Source organism: Pteropus vampyrus, unplaced genomic scaffold (genome assembly GCF_000151845.1).
Source record: "Pteropus vampyrus isolate Shadow unplaced genomic scaffold, Pvam_2.0 Scaffold42, whole genome shotgun sequence".
NCBI lineage: Eukaryota > Metazoa > Chordata > Mammalia > Chiroptera > Pteropodidae > Pteropus > Pteropus vampyrus.
This window is the reverse complement of record NW_011888823.1, coordinates 5665978-5689163: the sequence shown is the minus strand read 5'-3', so window position 1 is coordinate 5689163 and position 23186 is coordinate 5665978. Positions and strand designations below refer to the sequence as shown.

The following is a 23186-nucleotide window of genomic DNA, read 5'->3' as shown; positions in this document are numbered from 1 at the left end:
GAGTTGGAATAGAAAAAAAAAAAAAAAAACCCACAAGATTCCTGGGTCAGAGACAAAGGACCCAGCAATAGCAGATCAAAATTTTTTATGCCAGTTCTCTGAGACCCGATTCCAGGAAGAGGGCCAAATGACACCTACATGTTCAGTACACTGCATTACAGGAGGGGAACCCCGAATTTAGGAAACCTAAATCTTTTATAATGGGCCATAGGCCTGCCTGCCGTTTGCTCCAGAGAAAGAACTACCTACACCTCCTCGGGATGTTCATCATGCAAACATCCTTGAAAAGAGGGTCCAGAAAGAAAGGCAGACAGAGCCTCTGCTCAGAACGTGCCCAGGGATCAAGACACCCATGGAGAATTATCTCTCAACGTGGAGGGAGGGGCTCCCAAGGAATGTGAGCTTCCCAGACTGAGAGGAACAGGGGCCAGGGAGAAAGAACAAATCCTGCAAAGGGACAAATAAGCATTTTCTATTTGTTTAGTTCAAAAGAGCACCCCACCCCTCTTAGAACAGAATTCAGAATCCTCGCCGTGGCCTCCTGGGCCTTCAGAATCTGGTTCTTGCCGGTCTTCTCAGTGTCGCACAGTGCAGCAGCTCTACCCCTTGCTCCCTCCGTTGTAGCCACGCTGACCTTCTTGCTACTCCTGGCATATACCCACCTCAGAGCCTTTGCAGCTGCTGTTCCCTCTGCCTGGAATGTCCTTCGCAAGGCTCACTCCCTCACCTCATCCAGATCTCTGCCCCCCCGCCCAGAGTCACTTTCTATCCCCTCTTCTTGACTTATTTTTCTTCAAAGTGCTTATCACAACATACTTCATATTAATTTGTTGTCAGTCTCCCCTCAGTAGAATGTAAGCTCCGAGGGCAGACCCTTTGTTTACTGCTATGCCCACCGCCAAACAAAACAACTATTTTTAATCCTATCAATGACATGCCTGCCTACCTACCATTACAGGTTTAATTGTCTCCTCCCCCCCAAAAAATTCCTACACTGAAGTCCTACCTCTAGCACCTTAGAATGTGACTTTATCGGGAAATAGGGTCTTTAAAGAGGTAATCAAATTAAAATGAGGTTATTAGGGTGGGACCTAATCCACTATGACTGGTGTCCTCATAAGGAGACATTTGCCATGATGAGCAAGGTGTCAGCTGCCATAATTGGTAAAAACAGTATGTAGGGTCGACTGCTACCCAAGCCTGGAAGCAGAAGTTCAATAGCAAATCATCACTCTGGGGAGCATCTGAGATCTTGCTCCCCAGCATATGTTGACAGTTTGGCTCAAATAAACTCGTATTAAAAAAAAAAAAAAAAATCACTCCGAAACATTTCAGTATGTGTTCTCTCCAGTTGCTATATACCCAAAGATGTTTTCTATTCCCCAAACGTCAGTTTAAAGCAGGCAAAAGATAAATACTATGTCATGGATTAGAATGTTCACGTGAGGACTGAGGCATCGATGAAATGCTCTTGTTTTCAAACACTCAGCAATCAAGAGCCTCGGTACATGTGAGCTGGAGTCAGTTCTTATTAACGACCAGATCTTACCCTGTGTCTGCTGAGACATTCCCACAGAGGCAAGCACAGACAGAGGGAAAAATATTCTAGCAAGCAAAAAGAAGAAAAGGATGGTCGAAACTAGCAGAGAGCGGCTTGCTTCCCTCCCTGATTGTTTTATGCAGCCCTGCCCTCGACTTTCTGCCACTGGAAGAAGAATCCAAGGGGACTGAAAGCAGGGGAAATGAGAGAAAGACAAGACCTTTCAAAACTAGGGCAGGGGAACAGGTGGAGAGAGTGGTATGAACAGCAGTCACTGTTTCCCCATCAGCTGAGGATGTGCCGACTAGGAGGGAGATCATTTTTCAAATGCCCCTGCCTTACCTAACCCTGGTCGGCTGGGAAAGACATCGGGCACCCCCAGTTAGTTGTCCACATTCTTAGGCCACTCAGCGACGTGGTTCACCTCTTTAAACAATTCAGCCCTTGGGCCCCACAAAATCCCTTGGTACAAGAAGCAGTCCCACTCCGCCAGTGCCTTGGCCTCCAACCTCAGGGTCCTCATGCAGGACCCTTGTCCCTATCCCAGGAATGCTGGATCTCAAGCTTCTGGCAGCATTTCCAAGGTGATGAGGCAGCTCCAATCGCAATTCGGGAAAGCCCAAAACCACAGTGACGATATATGTATGGATGTACCTGGAGGCCCAGCAAAAAAAGCACTGAGCTGAACTGGCCTCTCTGCTCAGAAAACCTCTTCTCTTCCTCATTATTTTACTAATTATAACAAATTTGGGTTCACAAGTTCCTCTTTCAAATCACTCACACTCTTCACTGAATTCCTCTGGTTTTCTCCTAACACCTACTTCTTTTTAATTTCCAGTTGAGCTGAGTCTCTGCAGAGTACATGGATGTTTAACTGGGTGGAAAGATGGAAGGAAAAAGGATAGGGATGAGATAGTTAGGAAGAGAGCTAGGCTTGGTGAGGAACCAACCGAAGCGGGTACAGGCAGAGGGTAACATAAGAGGAACCCTGGAAGGGCCCTACGGAAGCTAGGAGGGGGTCCAGGCAGGCAGGGAGAAGGGTTCTGCATGTGAAAGCTGCCCATCCTGCTGGGCACAAGTATATCCTCGGGTAGCTCAGTCCCACTTCAAACCCTCCACATCCTTCCACACATCACCCATTCCCACCAGACTTCTGCCTGGAGAGGCAAAGGGATAATAGTTTGAGAGTATGTCCTACAGTCGTTCTCCATTGGAAAACATACGGAAACGTCGCTGGCTTCAGAGAGATAACAGCGTATGTGGTAGAAGACAACGAGGGCATTTTTAAATTTATTTCTGCCGATTGCCAAGACTGCGCCGAAAGAACAGACACCCTGACCAGTCCTTGCTCTGAAGGTCTCTCTTTTCTTCCAAGCTGCTGCCATTCCCACCTCTAGTTTCCTTTGGAGTCTCCCAAATTTTAAGTGATGGCTGGGAAAGAGATAAGACAAATGGATAACAGATCCCAGCCCCAAAACATGTTCTGTGTTTAACGACAAATGTGACTGCAGTGGACTTTTATTGTCACCGCTTGTCCTTAGTTGCAAAACTTTCTGGTAAACTCACCCAAAGTGAAAATTAAAAAGTAAGCTCACACAGACTGAAGTGTATTCAGCTGTACAAATGAATAAAAAATATTGTTTGTCCTACGAAAGGCTACGCTCCTTCCCCCATGACTCACCCAGTATCTGGGCCTGATGAATGGGCAAGGGTATCTGGATCTTCTGGTTTCCGGTTGAAAAAACGTGCTTCCACAGCCAGGACAGGCACCCTGCAGCCCAAATGCACATTTCCCACCTGCTTGTGGCCTCGCATCCCAAAATATTTTTTATGGACAAAGAAATGAGGTTAATTTTAACTCAGGTCCATTGAAATTCGTTCTAACTGCTTTAATAGCTATGACAATAGCAATGCGGTAAGAGCCGGGCGTGACTTCGTGTAACTTGTAGTTAGGCGTGACCAGTATTTCCAGAGGGCGGGCCCATCTGTATTCATGAGCCACGTGGCCTGTCTCTGGAATTGCAAAACCATCTAATGGCACAGCTCCCTCCTGCACAGTAAATAACATGAACATGTTAACAATCATGTGACAACAGGTAGCTGGGGATGGGGCACCCAAATCAAGGGGAGAAGGGGGTTCATATCAAGAAAACTGGGGATTTTAAGTCTGAGAGCAGTCGATCTGAGCCGCCATTAGAACTGAGTGGGTGCTACCATTTCCCCCACGTGTTCAATCAAAACCAGAAAGCGAGCCAAGTTGCTCTTAGGACGATGATGCCTCATCAGCCTTCCCGAGATGCCCCCGCTGAGCACATTCACATCAGGACGTCCCATTGTGCCAGTATCCAGGGTGCTCAGGGGCTCCGTGCAATTAAGAGCCCTTTTCAGTTTTTCTAAGATGAGCAAGACCAACCAAAGGAAGGGGTGGGGCGAGGTGGTTGAAAGGGTGAGGGTGGTGAATCAGCTGGCAGAGGCAGCTTGGTTCATTTCCATATGAATTCACAGGCAGAGGGATGGGAAGCAAGCTCCAGAGAAAGATTTATCAGAAGACTCTTACAACGCTGAAAAGATAAATACCGACTGACTGCTTCACGCACATTCTGCATCAGCCCATTTTGGCAGGATTCCTCAAAGCTGGCTCCAACTCTTCCTAAATGAACTTTCATTCTCTTTCTCTCCCCCACCTCTGCCTCTCTTTCCCCTTTCTCCAGAATACCCACAGTTAAACAAAGCGAAACAGTTTAAGACACAGGGAAACTGCCACCAACAGAGTGTGCTATGAAATAATAGGGAGAGCATTTTATTTTGAATATAGGTATATGAAGTAATATGTGTATATGATCTCAAATCAGTTTCAAACAGAAGACCATAAAGTTAAAGGGGAAAAAGTTCCCTCCCTCCACTCACTTTTAACAACCCAGGAGTCACCATGGTTAAGAAGTTCACAGGTAACTTTCCAAAAATGGTAGAGCTATGTATTAGCACATACACGCTTTTATACAAATGATATTATCCATACCCACTTAGCAACAGATCATAACTCTCTTTACAAGTCAGTACCTATAAATACGACGCATTATTTTTTGAGCTGCATAGCATCCATTCGTACAGCTATTTACGCTATATTTAACCGGTGCTTTCATTGGGTATTTTTATTTCCAGATTTTTACTTTACAAAACAATACCACGAATAACATATATCTTTGTTTAACCGTGTGCAAATATCCATACAATGGACTGTCAATAGCAAAGCTGCGGGGTGAGTTGATTTCATTTAGATCTCATATTTAGGCTACTCCACCTTTAAAAGAATTTCAAACTGGTGAATGGAGCCAAAATGACTGATGAGGAAGCAGAGAAGCTATTTTGATCACAAGGGATACCATTCTGGGGCAACCACTTCCCGTGGGCTCGCTTGTATCTCAGCCAAGAGAAAAATGTAGATCTTTCCTGAATGCTGGCACAGTTCCCTTCAGGCAGAGATTTCTCAAAACTCATCAGTTTCTGTGCCCTTAGTCCAGCTTGATTTATTAAATTATAAACAAGAAAGTGAATAAGCCTTCAATCGGAGAAGTGTAGCTATCTATGGGCACAGAGATGACATCGTTATTAGATTAGGAAAATAGTGTCAAGAGGTCTCGTGGGAGAAAATGGGACAGTAGAACTTGCTGAGTCTTGGCAAAGCATTAAGTTCTATCTTCAATAATCTGTGTGTTTCACTCTGTCTGCAAAGTCTAGAGATCCCTATTTTCCATTCCTAATCTGCTGGATCTGTTTGGGTATCTGCCTAGCCTCTTCACAGCCTCAAAACTCATCAGTTTCTGTGCCTTTAGTCCAGCTTGATTTACAGCCCTTGCTCTCGGCCCCAGATTTATCTAATATGACATAATTCTGGGTTTCCCTAGATTCCACATTCTGCTGCCTGTGTCCAGTGCCTGAGACTACTGTTCACCTGGGGGTGATGTTCAGAAATTTCTATCTACCACCATCAAGGGGCGGGGTGTCCTAACCAAATGACAAGAAACACTTTATGATGGAGAAAAAAGCACCAGATTATCACCTCTGGAAGACAATGGTACTTAGCGTAATATATGTAAAATGCTTAGAGCAGCACCTAGTATATAGCAAGTGCACCTGGTATATAGCAAGTGCTCCATAAATGTCAGTTGCCATTGTTCTTGTCTGATTCCTTTTCACCAGGCCACCTTCTAATCTGGTCATTGGCATCCCTTACAGATTTTAGTATAGGGGAGAGACTGCACTGACCCATCAAGTTTGTGGCCCACCAGGTGGCTACATGCATTTGGCTTTATAAGGCAGTCTCTTATGAATTTGGTTAGTGTTAGTAAAATCTCCTATGATGGTTAATTTTATGTGTCAATTTGGCTGGACCATGGTACCCGGATATTTAGTCAAACATTCTCGATGTTTCTGTGAAGATGTTTGTGAATAAGATTAATATTTAAATTGGTACATTTGAAGTAAAGCACATTATCTTCCATATATAATGTGGCTGGACCTTATTCAATCGCTTGAAGGCTTTTACGGAACAAAGACTGACTTCCTCCGAACAAGAAGAAATTCTGCCAGCTGAATGACTTTGAACTTGAACAGTAATTCTTCTCTGACTCTCTAGCCAACCAGCCTCCTCCATCAGATTTTAGATTCACCAAGCCTCCACAATTGTGTGAGCCAATTCCTGAAAATAAACATCTCTCGATGATAGAGAGATGATACAGATAGATAGATAGATAGATAGATCGATAGATAGATAGATAGATAGATCTGTTGGTTCTGTTTTTCTTAGAACCCTAATACACCCCTTAAGTTCAAATTGTTCTAGGCCCCCTGAGAAAATCAAGTTCAGAGGCCTGCAAAGCTGATCATCAGATCTTGGGCAGAAGTGACACCACCTACGGTACTGCAAGTCTGTGAGCTTTGCATGAACAACTAACCAGTTCCTTCGGGGACATGTGATCACATTGACCTAAGAACAGCTGTGAAACTAGGAGTGAGTCTTTACTGTGATGAAAGTAGAAATTCTAACTTAATGGCAACCACTTAGTTCTCATACTGAGTTGAGAGGTAGGGTATCCGGGAAGAACAAAAAAAAATTTCCTACATTGTTGACACCAAATTAACATCAAGACTAAGAAATACTAGCCTTTCAGGTGTATGAAGAACTGACAACACTCTAATTCCAAATCAAACCTACGTGATTTAACGTTATACACATCAATTACTAATAAAATGAACCAATTAACACCTACATCAGGCAGAATTTGAACTTTTGTTGTAACAAATCCTCAAATATAGGAGAATATATTTGACAAATATATTTGAATAACCTAGACACCTTTGAAAAAACAATTACAAGTTGGAGTTTTCTTAAGAAAGAAATAAGTTGGACAGCATCTTACACCTTTTCTATAAGCTTGTTTTACCACCTGATTGTTACTCTTCACATTGTCCTTTAAATTAAAGGACAATGAAAATTATTCACCCTACATTCTCAGACCCTTGTAGCTTTCCATCACTACTCCACAGCCGAGGGCACTGAACCTGAGTCAAAAGCCTATTTCTGCTTGAATGCTATAAAGAAAGGTCACTTAAACTCTTTGCGTGCGTGTGTTTTCTCTTTAACAGTTCACTTACATCAAAAGACTACTGTGAGAAGCCAGGTCATGCACGTAGGAGGATGCGTGCCTGGATGGCAGGCGGGCATCTCTGATGATCTCATCTGTTCTGAGAAAAAACAAAGCCAACACTGAGGTAGGTTACTAGAGGCTTCACTTGGTATTAATCCCTGGTGTTTCAAATTTATAAGCAGTCAACCTTAATTTTAAAAAATTACAACTTTTGAAGCATCTTTATGGTTTCAGTTTCTTCTCAGGCCCAACTGGCTTATGCAAGTTCTAAAAAAAGCAAATAGAAAGATATAATTCCTATCAGCGAGGCACTCTGCGCATGTTTGCCAATAAATACGTGCCTTCCTTCTGGATATTTCCACCATGATGAGCACAAAAACTCAGGAAGCTCAGAGGTGCGGCAATATGTTGCTGTGACAGTGACATTCTGGATATGGAGAAAGTTGGCCAGCTTCCTGCCCGTCTTCCCCAGAGACTGCATTTTCTGGAGGTCCCCAACTTGTTGTCCATCCTCTTTATTTCACTGACCTGTCAGCACTCTCAAGGTACATTCACTTCTGGTTTCGTGTATCTTTTTGAGGGCACAGGGGAAGGAGGCCAATGAGGACAGAGTCTAAAGTACAGTAAAAGGAAGAGGCCTGGCCATTACGCTCTAGTAGTATATGGATACCTAGAAAAATAGTAGAACCCAGGTACAAAAAGCTCCCACGTTTTCTGTCCTCTCCATGTTCCTTCCATGGCTAAGCAGCTCAGAGGGAGGCCCTGCCAGACATCAGCCTCTTCCAAGATTATATCCCTAACACTGATATTCAGTGGGGTGCCCGCTCACAGTTTCAACTGTATCTACTCTATACAGTAGCGAAAACTGATCACTTGGGAGTTATCAGCTGTTTTATTGACCAATGTGGAGGTTAAGAAAGATGATCTTAATAACAAGTGTTGGTGAGGATGTGGAGAAATTAGAACCCTATGCATTGTTGGTGGGAGCGTAAAATGGTATAGCCACTGTGGAAAGCAGTATGATGGCTCCTCAAAAAAATTAAACAAAGAATTACCATATGATCCAGCAATTCCACTTCTGGGTATATACCCAAAAGAGTTGAAATTTGTATACCCATGTTCATAGCATTAGCCAAAAGTGCGAAGCAGCCCAAGCCCATCGATGGATGAATAGATAAACGATATATCATTTATACACACAATGGAATATTATTCAGCTTTAAAAAGGAAGGAAATTCTAACACATGCTACAACATGAATGAACCTTGAGGACATTATGCTAAGTGAAGTGAGCCAGTCACAAAAAGAGAAAATTGTATGATTTCACTAATATGAAATACATAAAGTCATCAGATTCATAAAGAAAGGAGAAATGCTGGTTACTAGGGACTTGGGGAAGGGGGTAATGGGTATTTATTGTTTAACAGGTAAGAAGTTTTAGTTTGGAAAGATGAAAAAGTCCTAGAGATGGATGGTGGTCACAGCTGCCCAGCAATGGGAATGAAATTAGTGCCACTGACACTTAAAAATGGTTAAAATGGTAAATTTTATGTTATATATATTATACCTCAATTTAAAATAAGGAAGGTGATCATATGTCCCAGCTTGTCTAGGGCAGGCCCAATTTATACCTTTGGCTTGGCACACTTGCTATTAGCACTCCCCTTTCCTCTTAAAGACCTTGTGACTGTCTCAAACTGAACAATAAGTAGTATGATAGCCCTAAGTTTACATAGCTATTCAGTGTCATCCTGCTAGAACATGACAGAGGCATGACTCCTATCCGCAAATCTGTATAATCCCAAAGCCCATGTTTCTCACCACCCGACATCTTCCTAAATAGCTAATGATCTCCCCCGCCTACATCAAGCTTAATATTTATTGTCTCAACTCTGCACGTAGGTAGCTCTGACATGCTACCTACCTAGTAAGAAACACTGATTATTTTAATACCAATATCTATAAGTGTGTGTGTGTGTGTGTGTGTGTGTGTGTGTGTGTGTGTGTGTGTATCAAACAGAATATCCTTTGGTATGGTACAATGGATTTTCATACCCAGAGTGGTACCTGGGGTGTTAAAAATTCCTAAAGCACCAGCATCTGAAGCACGTTACCTGCAGTGCCCCACACAGGTTGACACTAAACAGCAAAATCACTCTGTAATTCAGCTGACGCAGGGTAATGGTCAACAAGAACAAAGACAAAGTTTCCACTTGAGGCAGAAAGTCAACATCTATTTGGTAACTTTCTCTTTGACCAAAAGATTCCACTGAGGCCTTTCCTACAGTCACCAGACAGCCTGGGGCAGTGTTTCGTCACATAGGGTTCCCAGTCATGCGGACTGAGCTACAATCTCAGTTCTCCCGCTCATTTCTTCCAAGGCTTGGTACAGACAACTGAAAGCTTCTATTCTTATGTGTCAAAATGCCTCTTTCGCAGGGTCACTGTGAGGATTTGGCATGTGTCTGAAGAAAATGCAGCACACTGCTTAGCACAGAGCATAAAAACAAATACCATTACCTAAAAAACAGCTGGTAAGATCACTGGATTCTCAGATCCTAATAAGCATTTTTATCCTCTCCCCCTCTAACCCAGTCACTAGCAAAGCGAAACAGAATGGTTGCATTCAACAATCCAGATCATCTGGACCCCAGAGAAAAAGGCCTTTGGAGGGACCCAGAATTATCTCGAGAACTGCTTCGCTTTCCCCTGCTATTTTGCTCCTTCATGCTTGGTGGAAAACTTGCAGTCCTATGTCTTACAGTAGCCAATGTTCGCTCACGTGCAGAGAAACTGGATGCAGGCCTTGTCCAGTGCGTGAAGACCTGAGACGGAGTAATGCAGAGCTGAACTGGAATGCCTTGTCTGAGTCACGCGGCTGGTACACGATCAATTCAAACATCTCTCCCACTTTTTTACCTCCTCCAACTGAACGTTCCAGTCAACTCTGTTTCATCCTTTCTTTCGGTGCTAGGGATATGACAGACTAAGTGTCTAACGCATGCACTGCAAACAGCCCCTGGGATGTCTGCTGCTGTTTTAAACATGTGATAGCAACTGTTTACAATGCCTGGCTACACTCCGCCAGGAGGGAGTCCCGACACACAGAAAAGCAAACTGTAAATTGTAAACCAGGAACATTGCATGTTTTTGCCTCTACCGTTTTAAAAAAATAATAACACTTGCCTGTTCCCCAGGGTACAGTAGAGTATGATTTTCACCGGCTCACTCTAGCCACACAAGCATCTGATCTGGCGTTTATGTGGACCCGGTGTTGCTCAGTGGCACCGAGGCAGGCACTCGTCGTGAGAACTGCATACATTTCTGAGCATGTAATGATTTAATAACTTTTTTAAAAAAACATAGAATTTCTATCACCGATTATGCCAAATAAACATCACCTACTTTGAACGAAAATGGTGCTTATACACGTTGATGAGAATGATTTAATTTTTAGCATTTACTTTCTTAATCGAAAATGTGAAAGTACTTTTCAGCAGAGTAAAACTGTTGACTCCTAAAGGCACTATTACCCAACCACTGGAAGGGACACCAATTAACAGAGGTCAGAGGACACTAGCCAAAGTGAAGGAGCAAGATGAAACATCTTGGAGCTAATAAAACAGAAACCCGGAGAAGGAGTCACAATGGGCTGCAGTCACCGTGGAAAAACATAACTTGGGAAAGGTGTGTTATGTTCCAACTGGGAACACTGCCTGAAACACGAGCACAATCTCAAGCAAACACAGTTCTCGTTCCCATGAGGTGAGAATGCCTTTCCTATCATTGGCATCGGCAAGCCGCAGAAACAGGCTTTGAACAGACTCTGCTCATGCATTTTTTAATCTATATTGAATCGCATACAATATCCTTCATGGTGCTCATTATATATTATGTCTCTGGATTCACAAAGCCCAGATTCAAATCCTGGCTCCACACTTTCAGCTTTCGCCTTGGACAAATTGCTTCGAATAGAAATAATAACGGTACCTATGTCACTGGGTTGTGAGAGGGCATAGTAAACATATGTAAAGTGGTTGAACAGTATCTGGCACTATTTTCATTATTATTAAAATTTTTGAGGGCAAGATAGCTCAGTAGAATTAAAATTACTTATGCAAATAAATGAATAAGGTGCGGTGATATTTCATTAACCACTATGAAGCTCCCTAGGAACAGAATGTCTTATGTGAAGTACAACTAGTTTAATGAGAAGGATAAGGATTTAGTGCCATAATTTTGAGGTTGTTTACTATTGCTTAGTCAAACAAAAAGTATTTCATGACATCATTCGAAGACAAATGCAATAACTTTTCTACTACGTGGAGGTCTGCAAATGCATCACTTCTGCTAAAAGTCCATTAGCTTTCGAAGATTGTGTAAATGAAAAGTGGATTTTATTAGATTTCAATAATGTTCCTCTTTACATTTTCTGACACTGCAAGTTACTTTAAGTTCATGTGTCTGCTTCATTATCCACTTTCTAATATGTCTTCTTTTCTGAATTTTTTTTCAATTTAAGGGGGAAAAAACCTGCAAATTTAGCCTTCACTATTTGTAGCTCTTCCTCCACCAGCTTCAGATTCAATAAGAAAATATAGATAAGTAGTACATACATTGTTTTGAAATTCTTTTTCATTTTTTAAAGAACTCTAAATATGGATGTTCCTAGGTCTTCCCATGCTATTGCTACTCAAGAAAAAACATCATGTTAATACCTTGTTTGAGCTTTTAAAGAGTATAATGCAAAAATATCTAGGGTTTCTTGTTCCTTTAGTGGGCAGAATTTTTGTTTCAAAACTAAAAGCCTCTGTTTTATTAAAATTTGTACCAATTTCATCCTGTGTGAAAAAGGAAATAAGCAATGTTCATAGATGTGAAACATTCAAATTTAAAACATCTCTCACTAGCTTCCCACTCCTACCTTCTAAATTCATGGCAAGTTCACTTTTCAATCATACTGGACATAGTAACACTAAGTAGTAGTAATCTTTGTTGTAAATGTTCCTTATAGATCAGTAGCCCACAAACATATTTTGTTCAGCTGACATATTTTTTTTTTAATATGAGTTATCATTTAAAAACCTGGACATTTAATGTGTAAATTTGGATTTTCAGCTTCTCTTAAAAATCAAAAGTTCTCAGATCTACGTTCTCAGCATAGCAAACAGCTATCTGGAGCTCAGCAGCTGCTCCCCTTAAAAACAGTGTGAGCTTCCAATGCTATTCAGTTCTGTACCCTGAAGCGCTTTTCCTAGGTTCCTCCGAGGAAGTTCTGTGACAATTCCATTTTCAATGCACACACTCTCTGGTCAAGCTGTTGCAGGAAGTGACACCCAATGGAGGGATCTGGATGCTCAAACAACTTTGTTAGAGAAAGGAGAATTTATTAGCCAGCGGAGCATGTGGGGCTTAACAGCACCAAAGCACAAGTTCCCCTTGGTTAGATTTCTTATAGTTTATATACCTTTGCAGTGTCCATGCAAGGGGTGCGTGATTCCTTTGTCTGAGGTTCTTTGTGGAATTGACTCAGTCATGACCAAACGAGGTCATGACTCAGAATGGGAGGGGGAGTTTCAGGTGGGGGCTGCAAGGGGGAAGGAATTCTCAGACCACTGGTCCTATCTATTTACAGATCGTTTATCTTGTAGGTGTTGCAAGAGTTTCCAGAAGGCCATTTAGAGATCTATAGGGTGTGGTTAATCTATAATGGCTGAGTCGGTCATTTCTGCAAGCCTTCCTCTTTGCATTTTTCAGATACCTCCTCTCCTCTCTTAAAGCCTGAAAAAAATCTATGGAAGGTCATAGAGTATGCATGAATAGCTACTGCGGCATTGCTTCTAATAGCAAAAAACCTGAATCAACCTAATGATCCATAGGGGCTAGTTGATCAAATGATGGTAAATCCATCCAAGAGAATACTAGAGGGCTCCCAAAAGCAAAAAGGTAAGTCTAAACATATTGAAATGAAAAATTGTCCGAAGTATATTATTAAGTGGGGGGGGGAAGCAAGGTGCAGAACAGTATGTAATGAATAGATCCAGTAATATATGTTTTATATGCATCTCAAATTTGGGGAAGAAAATACAGGTGTCTACTCAGGGCTAACTGGTGACCTCAAAAGTCAGAAAGAAAATCTAGATTGGAAAATGATACCCATAATATTATATTATATTGTATTATATGTAGTACTATAATGCTACTTTTGAAATAAAGGAGAAAACATGATCCTCTTTGCTATTTTCTCTTAACTTATTAAGTCCTTATTTCAATATTCTAGTATTCCATACCAATAATTTGGATTAAGAGTTCATGAAGAGTGGTTTCAAGCCTTATCACAAAAATCATCTCAAATATAGCGATACGCTGCTATCTGATCCATAGGCACAATTTAAGAAGCTATAAACAGAAAAAAGTAAAATAAAATGAAAAAAAAAACCAATAAAAATGAAGTCAGGCCCTACTAATTCAGAATTAGTGAAAATGCAAAGTACCCTCCAACCTTCAGTCTGAATCTTCTAACTGTGGCTTGCTAAACTACTGGAAAGACTACAGATGGACTGGTTAAGCCTTTGAGGATGATAAACTATCTTCACGATCTTCAACAGCACTGCCTTGCTGTTTCTGTATTATTGTAATTTGGATCATTAAAGTAATAACTAGAAATCAGTCTTATCTGTTTAATCAAGCAGGTCTACCAAGACCAGCTACAATTAGCAGCTACATGCTACTAAAATATCTGCCCTTCATTTCAAACATCTCATCCTTCATTCTTTTTTTTATCATAAGCGGGTCTTCTCGGTCATTGCTGTTTTTTAACAGACACTGTCACCTGCACACAGCAAAATCTCAAAAGGTGCTTACCTCCGAATCTGTGGCCTGCTGATTACGAACGACTAGCAGATTGTACAGGATTCTGTCATCGTCCGCCTCCGTGTGCGACACATCATGAGGCATGCTCCACAAATTCTTCTCGTCATCCCTCGCCAGAGTTGCTCCAAATGAAGAATATGGATTGCTATCTCTATGGTATAAAAAAAAAAAAGGAGTGTAAGGGTTTTATAATACACATATTATATAGTACATATACCATATCTATTAGCATAATATAAATAAAATATGTTACATAATATATAATGTAATGCATGAATATATTTCTATAAAAGGTCTGTATTGTCTTTAATAATTAAGCATAGCACAATAGGACAATTTAAAATCACTTTAAAAACAACAGAGAAGAGATGTAATCAGACACCTGAGCAGAGATAATTTTACTGTGTTAAACATGAAATAGAGCACTGACATCCCTGGCAGCTAAAACAAAACAAAACAAAAAAAGAAATCCATAAGGACTATAGCTCACATGATTAAAAGAAAAACAATTAACATGAAGAGATGAACTTTTTACTGGCTCTGAATTCAAGGAAGCACAGTAAATTTAAAGTACAATGGTACGTAATATCTATTGAATTCCTTACAACAAGAAAATTAAGTGGTAAATATGCATATCCAAGGAGTTTCAATGAATAATGCAGCATGTCAAGTAAGAATTTCAGTAGCCTCTTTTTGTATGCTGGTTTTATGATTTACCCTTCATAGGGTGATATCCATGCGTGGGCCTACGGAGGAGATGAGTAGCAGACTGTCACACCTAAGACATGCTTGTGCACAGCCTGGCTAACTTCCGTGGGGCCGGACAGATAGGGTCACTCTGGGGCTCTTCTCTTCATCTAATAATATGTATAAAGCACCGACTCCATGCTAATCGCAGGGCTCAATAAAACTGTGAGCAGCACAGACATGGTCCCTGTCCTTGGACTTCACTAGAGTCCAGGGACGGAAACACATTAACGAATGACTCTATATTTGTGGTAAATGTTATAAAGGGGGAGTTCAGGGAGCCTTGAGACCTAATGGGGGCAGGCATCACATAGGCACTGTGAAGAAGGGGTGCTTGAGCTTTATGCTGAAAGAAAACAGAGTTCCAGGCAAAGGGAACAACACACTCAAAGGCCCTGTGGTGGGAGGAAGCAGGGTGTATATGCACTAAAGAAAGGGAACATTGGCCAGAGAGTAAAAGAGAAGCTGGGGTCAGACCCACATGGCTTCATAGGCCGTGTTTCCTAACATTATTTAGAAATATGGTTTTCATTCCTAACAGCAAGGTACAACGTGGAAGGGTTTTAAGCAGGACTGCGAAGCGACGTGAACAGTGTCACACCTTTAAAGATCTCTCCAGCTAAAGTGTGGCAGATGCTTGAGAGGGGTCAAGAGTGGATCTGGGGGATTCATTAAAATGCAACTGAGTTAACTCAGGTGAGACATGATAGGTATCAGGATTAGAATGATGGTGTGGAGCTGAAGAAAAGTATGCTATTCAAAACTATGAAGAAGGTAGAAGCTCTCCGGCTTTCCACCTGGACGGTGAGTGATGCCATTTTCTTAGACAGCTAGAATGCCCCAGAGCCATGGGGTGGCAAACACATCTGCAGGTGTGACATGAGGAATGGCAAATGAGGACAGGCTGAAGATGCCCAGCACCCAGGAAGGAGAGAGACGAGTAAATGACAGGTGGGCTGAAGGTAACTGTGAAGATTTAAACAAACATGAGAAACTCAGAAGTGGGCCCTCAGGAAATCTTACAATAGGAAGCAAAGTCCCAGTCTCCAAATTGGGGTTCGACAGCAGGAACCCTCCCAGCAGGGGAGAGGCTCCAGCGCTTAGATGGTGGGGTACAGGTCAGGCTACCAGTCAAGGACTCAGACTTGGGAGAGCCAACCAGTGAACCAAGGAGTGAGAATGGGGGCGACGGGGGAAGGGATCTTGGAACCCAGCCCCGCAGGAGGCCAGCTACCTGAATCAGGCAGAGGATGCCGAACAGTGCTCCTTAAATCCCTCCAGCTGCAGTCCAGAAGTGTAGGCTCTGGGACATGACAAAAGGATTCAGAGCTACAGGGAAAGGAGTAACTTCCTGGGAACCAGACACAGCTCAGCCTCACCATTCTCAGAACCACTCCGAACCACTTTTCACAAGGCTGCTTGACACTGCCAACGCTGAAACAGAGCCCCACAGCCTGGCTCTTCTTAAGAATGATGAGCCAGTGACAGGTGAGGCAAATGATGCCTTGGTGCCCTGCCCATCTGGGCTTTAATGAGCATGTCAATTAATTCATTTATTCAGTTGTTTGTTTATTTAACAAACATAGAATGAATGCCCGTTGCAGACTGGGTGCTGGGCTGGGTGCTTTGGAGACTCAAAAATAAATAAGACATTGTCCCTGCCCTTAGTGTGACTATAATGCAGTGAGATAAGTGAAAAAAAAAAAAAAAAACTTTTTTACGTATAATCAGAATGTCATAGGAGCAAAGAAGGAGTGACAAATTGTGTGTGACGATAAGAAGAAAGTTCAAGAAAGGTTTCATGGAGGCAACAACATCTAACCCAGAGCTAAGAACTACACAGCTTTTCACCAAGGAGAGGAGCAAAGGGAAAAGCATTCCTGGTAGAGGGAACAGCAGAGCGCAGTAGGGAGGCTTAAAGTGCCCTCGGGCTGGGGAATTCCAAGTGTCCCTGCAGGGCTCCACCACACAGTGGACAAATGCAGGGGGTCAAATGCAGGATGTGAAGAAGGAAAAATGATTTGGGGTCAGGCTGAGGACAGTGCTGAGTTCGGGTTTTATTCTATGTACTGTGATCAGTTATCGAGGGGATTTTAGAGAAATAACTGTGTGAAGAAGGAAGGTCCTGATCTGCGGCCCTGCAGGATGGCTTAGGAGGCTGTCACAAAACAGTAGGTGTGGTTTTCATGTCCTGCTCTTTAAAGTCCTAGTGCCGGCGCCTGGGGGCCGCTGTGGGGGAGGAGTGGAGCAGAAGCTGGGCAGGGCTCCCCCAGAGAGAGAAAGAAGCCCACAAACCACCAAAACCAGAACAGCTGCTCTATGTAAATCTTACTGCTTACAGCTACCTGGAGATTTCTTCAGGGCAGAGGAAAGGTGGAGTTTCACTGCTAAAAAAAAAAAATACATATGTAATGCTGAACATTTTGAAATACTGGTTTGGGTGAGAGTGAACAGGGTGTGGGCTAGGGAGATAGCAGTGGGAATGGAAATGAGAGGGTGGATCCCAGCAGCATCTGAGACGGGTAAGTGGCAGCCCTGTGGCTGGTGACTGGCAGCACAGAGGCACAAGGAAAGGGCTCAAGGCTGACCTGTGAAGGGAATGCCTTTAACTGGGGCATCACGGAGGAAAGCAAAGCTGACCTGTGAGCCTGCAGGACATTCAGGGAGAGGTTAGGATCTAGGCTGAGGAGCGAGGGCAGGGCCGCAGATCAGGACCCGAGGGAGCCATGGGATCAGAGGGAGAGTGATGATAGACCTCAGGGGTAGCTCTAGACCTAAGGAGCAGGTGCGATAGGGAGCTGGAGAGAGCAGGTAAGGGCCAAGGCAGAGAGAACGCTGAGGCTGAGACGATGAGTAACAGACACTGGAGAAGCTCCCACACTCCATCCCTCCTGTTACACCACCATCTGAGGTTGGGGGTTACACTCTGTCCCGCTCTGCAGCCGGGGATGAGACTATGAAGTCGCTTGACCTCTCCCGGGTCAGGCAGCCAGCTGACATCCTCCCAGCACGAGTGCCTGATGGAGCATCTCCAAGCAGCCCCATGTCATAAGGCTTGATATCCACATGCTGTGATGGAGATGCACCCACAAACAGTGGCTCAGATAATGACTACGTGTGTGACATGCAAAGCTGTACAAACCGGCAAATGCATCCAGGGGTTCTCCTCCGGGCATCCAGATGCCAGGTGCACAGCCTTCAAGCTGTGACCGTAGCTGCCGACACCACAGTACATACAACTCTCAGGTGACAAAACCCTAGTACTTTCCTAAAGCCAGCCTTTTAATTTTCCCCAAATTTGTTTCATTTGTATAAGTCTTGTCTCTTCAACAAGTTGATAAGTTCCTGTAGGGCAGGAATTGCAAACCAATATTTCCTTTAAAACCCACATCACCCAACAGGATCAGGCACAGAATAGTTACATTAAAAGTATTTGATGTAGGGAGCAAACTGAGCTGGGATCTCAATCTGCTAATGAAAATCCTAGACATAACTCACTATTACCACTTCTTAAAAATCTTCCTAAAGCAGGTTTGGAAATTAGCCAGTATTTACCTGAATAATCGGTAATAACATTTGGTCATGAATAATCTAGCCTGTTTTTATTTAATAATCCACCATTCTTCTATGTGTTTTGAAATTAAGATAGCGACCTCCCTGGCCAGTCCCCCTCTCACAATCTCCCTCCCTCTCCCTCTCCGCCTCCCCCCACCCCCCCCACACACACACACGAACGTGTTCAACTCCAGTCCCTATAAAACACTAGCCACTCCTCCTTAACCTACAAATATGAATGAAGATGCACAGGTCACCACCAGCCTGTTTAGAAGCGCTCAGGTCTCCAGACAGGAGTCATCTCCCTCTTCTCCCCTCATCTGGTCCTGCCCTAATTAGGAGCAGCGTTCCCTGGCGTCTCAGGAGCCTCAGACTCTGCCTAGTCACTGACACCCAGGGGACAGTATAAATAGGGAAGAGAACCGCAGCCTCCTGCCTCTGGGTGAGCAAGGACTGTCACCAGTGCTGAGTGCCTGGGGCTCCTGCCACCTCCTAGGCGGGGGTCTGGCCAGCTCGGCTCTGCAGTGCTGGCCCCTCCACTCTGCTCCGTGGCCTCTTCCAGCCTGGACCTCATTCCTGCCAAGTTCTTCTCATTGATTAGAATTACAAGTCAGGTTTCTTTGGGGCATAGAAAAAGATGGATTCTATCGCTAAATAAATCATGCAATTACTAATTTTATCAAAATCCTGGTCAAGATGAAAGTGAATGAGGGTGAGAGCTCATTCAGACAGATCTGGCAGATGCAGCTGCCTCACCGGATCCTGGGTCAGGCGCTGGCTCGCACGTCCCTGCTCCTCATAGATCCTGCACCAGCACCCAGTCAAGGCCGCAACCCACCCTGCTTTAAAACTTTAAACCCTTAGGGTGGAGAGACCAGAACAAAGAAAAGCCTAAAGCAAAGTGGAGAAGCAGCTTGGAAACTTCCGGGCACCTGAGACTGTGAAGGATCCTGGGGCCTGTGTGAAAAGAATTCAGTGCAAAGGCCCTGAGGTCTGGGTGGAGAAGGCCACAGAGGGAAGGAAGGGGTTGCTGAATCCCAAGCTTCGCTTTCTCTCCCTTCCCCACATAATGATTTCTAAAAGATACTGAAGAAAGTGAGAAACTGTTTTGCCCCTGGCCACCATCTGCTGATGATAAATATTTTATTAACCTCAGGCATTTAAGAGGTGGCTCTGAAGTTATATTAGAAATTCAAGCTGCTTTTACTCCCAAAAGGGTAGGATGAGATGAGTCCAAGATTCCACCCCTAGTCCCACCTGGGGACACAAGACCAAATTGCCGGAGAGCTTATCTTTCAATATTGTCTACAGCTAAAGAGAGAGAGCAGACTGAAACACTAGCCTCCCTGCCTGGGGGCTGAGGTGCAAAGTGCTACTCAGCACGACAGCTGCTTACAAGTTTCCTCACTACCAACAAGGACCTTGTGTAAAAGACTTGAGAAAGCCCCACAGAATACCCTGCACACAAGGCTGGCTGCTGACGTCATCAGTTCCAGTGACTTTATTGCTCTCCCCACAGACAGGCCATGTGTCAGGATTCACTGGTTTAAGATCCAAGCTCTGAAACAGTGAAAAGATAAAATCTCCAGTAACCAGCAACCAAAACAGAAAACTGACCTCAAAAGGCTGTTTGATGCCCTCCTCTATGTCTCCCTAACCAACCCTTCCCTCTGTTCCTTCCTTCCTTCCTTCCTTCCTTCCTCCCTTCCTCCCTCTTCCTTCCTTTCTTCCTTCATTCCTTCCAAGACAGATACTCTGGCTCCCTTCTCTTACCTAGTTAATCCAATGTCTAAACATTATGTAACCCCAAGTTTAAACACTGTTCCACAGACCAGGTACCTCGTTTCTAGCGCCACCCTTGCATGTGACCCTACCCTTCACGTTTCCACTCCCACGGCTAAAACGGAGCCCTGTGCGATCATGTGTCACTCGCTGCTTTAAGTGCCTTAAAAGCTTGAAGATGGTTCTGACAAGAACCCTGAGAAGCAGGCGGGGAAGCATTATTTTTCTCTCTTCCACTGGGGCTCAGGAGGACTAGACTCAGCCCTAGGTCTCTGGGCTGACATTCACTCCTGGTCACTTCATCCGGTCTCATGGCTTCAAATCCCATCTGCGTGAGGTAGCGTTCCTAAATCTGTACCTGTATCCCTAGCTCGCAGCTCTCTCACAAATTCCAGACTCCTATATCTACCTGCCTTATCCTCATCTCCACAAGTATGTCTAATAGATGCCCAAGCTCAGTACGGTCAATGCCAAGGACCTGAGCTTGCCACCAAACCTCCCACCAGCAGCGTCCCCACGCAGAGGATGGAAGCCCCATCCTCAGGTCTCTCAGGCCCAACCCCTTCAAGTCACCCTTGGTGCTCTCATTCCCTACATCCAATCTATCAGAAAGTCCTACTGGTAATACATTTTTTAAAATTCGGCTTTTCCCCTTCCACCCCAGGGCAGGGCATCAGGGTCCTGCTTAAGAATTCCTGCAACAGTGATTTTCACTAACCTATCTCTTGCTACCATTGCCTCCACCGATTCTATTCTTAATACAACAGCCAAAGTGATCCTTTTAATATGTAAATCAGATCACGGCATCCCCCAAACTCAAACCCCACCCCCCCAGGGCTCCCATTTAACTTAGAGTATCAGCCAAAGTCCTGCCATGGTCTCTGAGGCCCCACGTGACACCCCAGCCACTCTGGCCTCTCTTCTGTCCCCTGAACCCACCAGTCACACTCCCATCTCAGGCCCTCGCCCTGGCTGACCCTTCTACCTGCAATGTTCTCCCGTAGATATCCACATGCCTCGCTCCCTTCTCTCCTTCAAATCTTTGTTTAAACATCCGCAACTCAATGAGGCCTACCCTGACCTATGCACTTAAAACTGTAAGCATGCTCCCCTACCCCGTTCTTCCTTTTCTTTTTCCTACACTCTTATGTATCTTCTAATTACTTATTACGTTTACTGTTTTGTGGTGCCCCCCCCCCCCCCCACTAGAATAAAAGCCCCATGAGAATAGGATCCGCATCTGTTTTGCTCAGTGACATACCTCAAGTGCTTAGAATGGGGCCTGGCACTTAGATAGTAGATGCTCAGTAAACATTTGCGAATGAATGAACTTCTGTTTCCCCAGTTCAAAGGGCTGTGAATGGTAGAAATGGGGATGAATCCCTGTCTCCAGACTCATAGAAAAGCTCGGAACATTGGAGTTCTTTAAATTTATGAAGGCGAGGCTCTCAGTTTTGTGGGAGGAAACAGACGATACGCACACATGCTTATGTCAGGGGGTGAACAGGGTTCTGAAGGAAAATACACGGTGAATACGGCACAGAGGGAGGGAGTGGGGGCACTGTTTTAAAGAGGGCGGCCATAGAAGGACTTTGCAATAAAATCTCTCGGAGGCTTGAATAAAGTGAGGGAGTTACCCACTTTATTTATTGCGCAGAGGAAGAACATTCTCGCAGGGCAAGAAGTGCAAAGGCTCTGAGACAGGCTTATGCTTGGTGCATCTGAAGACTCAGGCGAAGGCCAGCGTGGCTGGGGGATGAACAATTTCCCCTTACGCACTGACTTTAAAATCTAAACCATAAGGAACAGCCCCAAACTGGAAACCACCCAGAAGTCCACCAACGGTGGGGTAAACAAAATGAAGCAGTGAGAACCGCAACCAAGCTCCACACAGCAACTCGGACAGATCTCTCAAAGTTAAGAACACACATCGTTTGATCCCATTCGTGCAAGGTTTAAAAGCGGGCAAAACTAACGTAAATACGTAAGGGGCATGCAGAGGTGGTAAAGCTATTGAGAAAAGCAAGGAAATGACTGTCACAATGGTCTAGATATGATCAGGGGTGGGAAATTTGGGGCTGGCAACAGCTCCCTCTTGCCCTGGGTGGTGGCTACAGTCATCTTCACTTTCTAGTTGCTCTTTAGACTGTACATATTTTTGTATGTTTTTAATCTCTGATATCATACGTACCAACACAACTGTTTAAAAGTTAAGGAAAAAAAAAAATAAGTGAGAAGCGAATCAGCAAACTCTTATCACATGTCGAACAACACAGGGGTTCATTAGATACATACTGTCGTACCAGAAGTATTTCCAAAAAAAGCACAAAAGAATAGAGGGCGCAGTATATAACTGGCGCAAAACAAATATTTATCTACCAGACTAAAGAGGACTTCAAACACTAACGGAATAAACTGTTTTGCCCAACATTTACAGAGAATTTACTTTTTAAACAAACGTGTAGTGATACGATCACCTGAAGATATCTAGAGAATAAAACGTTCCAGGAAACCTAGATCACATGATATGGACAAGAAAGAAATGTCATCTTCCTGGGAACTTCCAATTTTACTAAGACTGACTAATGCAAGTCACGAAATGGGGAAAGGGATGCTGTAGGTTGCCTGGAAAACCTTTAACGGTCATCCTTACATGAATTTTGAGAGGCTGACATCTTGGTAAAGCACTTAGCTCGTACTCATTGGAGCTGAGGCCCTGTTCTGGGAACAGCACCCATGACCCTCCTCTTCTTTCTCCTCTGTCCTTCAAGAAGGTTGAAGTACGAGCTTTGGAATGGATTCCTGGAGCAGCCAGGAGCTCCTTCCTGCAGCAGGAATCCTCTGTGCCTCTGCAGTCACTTCCTGTGAATCACCTTCTGGCCCAAGGCTACAAGCTTTGTAAACTGCAGGTTCTGCAGGATGCCATGGGTGAGTTGTGTAAGCACAGGGAACCCAGCAGCATATAATGGGAAAAGAGTCAGGCCATCTGGGCCCTGATCCGAACTGTCTCACTGACACTAACACGTTAGCCAACATTTTTT

The 23186-nt window shown here is 43.8% G+C and overlaps 1 protein-coding gene and 1 long non-coding RNA gene across 2 annotated transcripts in view; both read right to left on the bottom strand.

Moving 5' to 3' along the window:
• MREG (melanoregulin) overlaps positions 1–23186 on the bottom strand; it is a 56815-nt gene that overhangs the window by 21855 nt on the left and 11774 nt on the right. The window contains exon 2 of the mRNA XM_011358643.2: positions 14053–14212. Coding sequence (XP_011356945.1) covers positions 14053–14212 — 160 coding nt within the window. The remainder of the gene's footprint in view (positions 1–14052; positions 14213–23186) is intronic.
• LOC111738692 lies at positions 2799–3504 on the bottom strand. Its single transcript, XR_002779947.1, has 2 exons — positions 3222–3504; positions 2799–2971 (listed from the first exon to the last, which is right to left on the bottom strand). It is a non-coding gene; the product is annotated as an uncharacterized LOC111738692 (long non-coding RNA).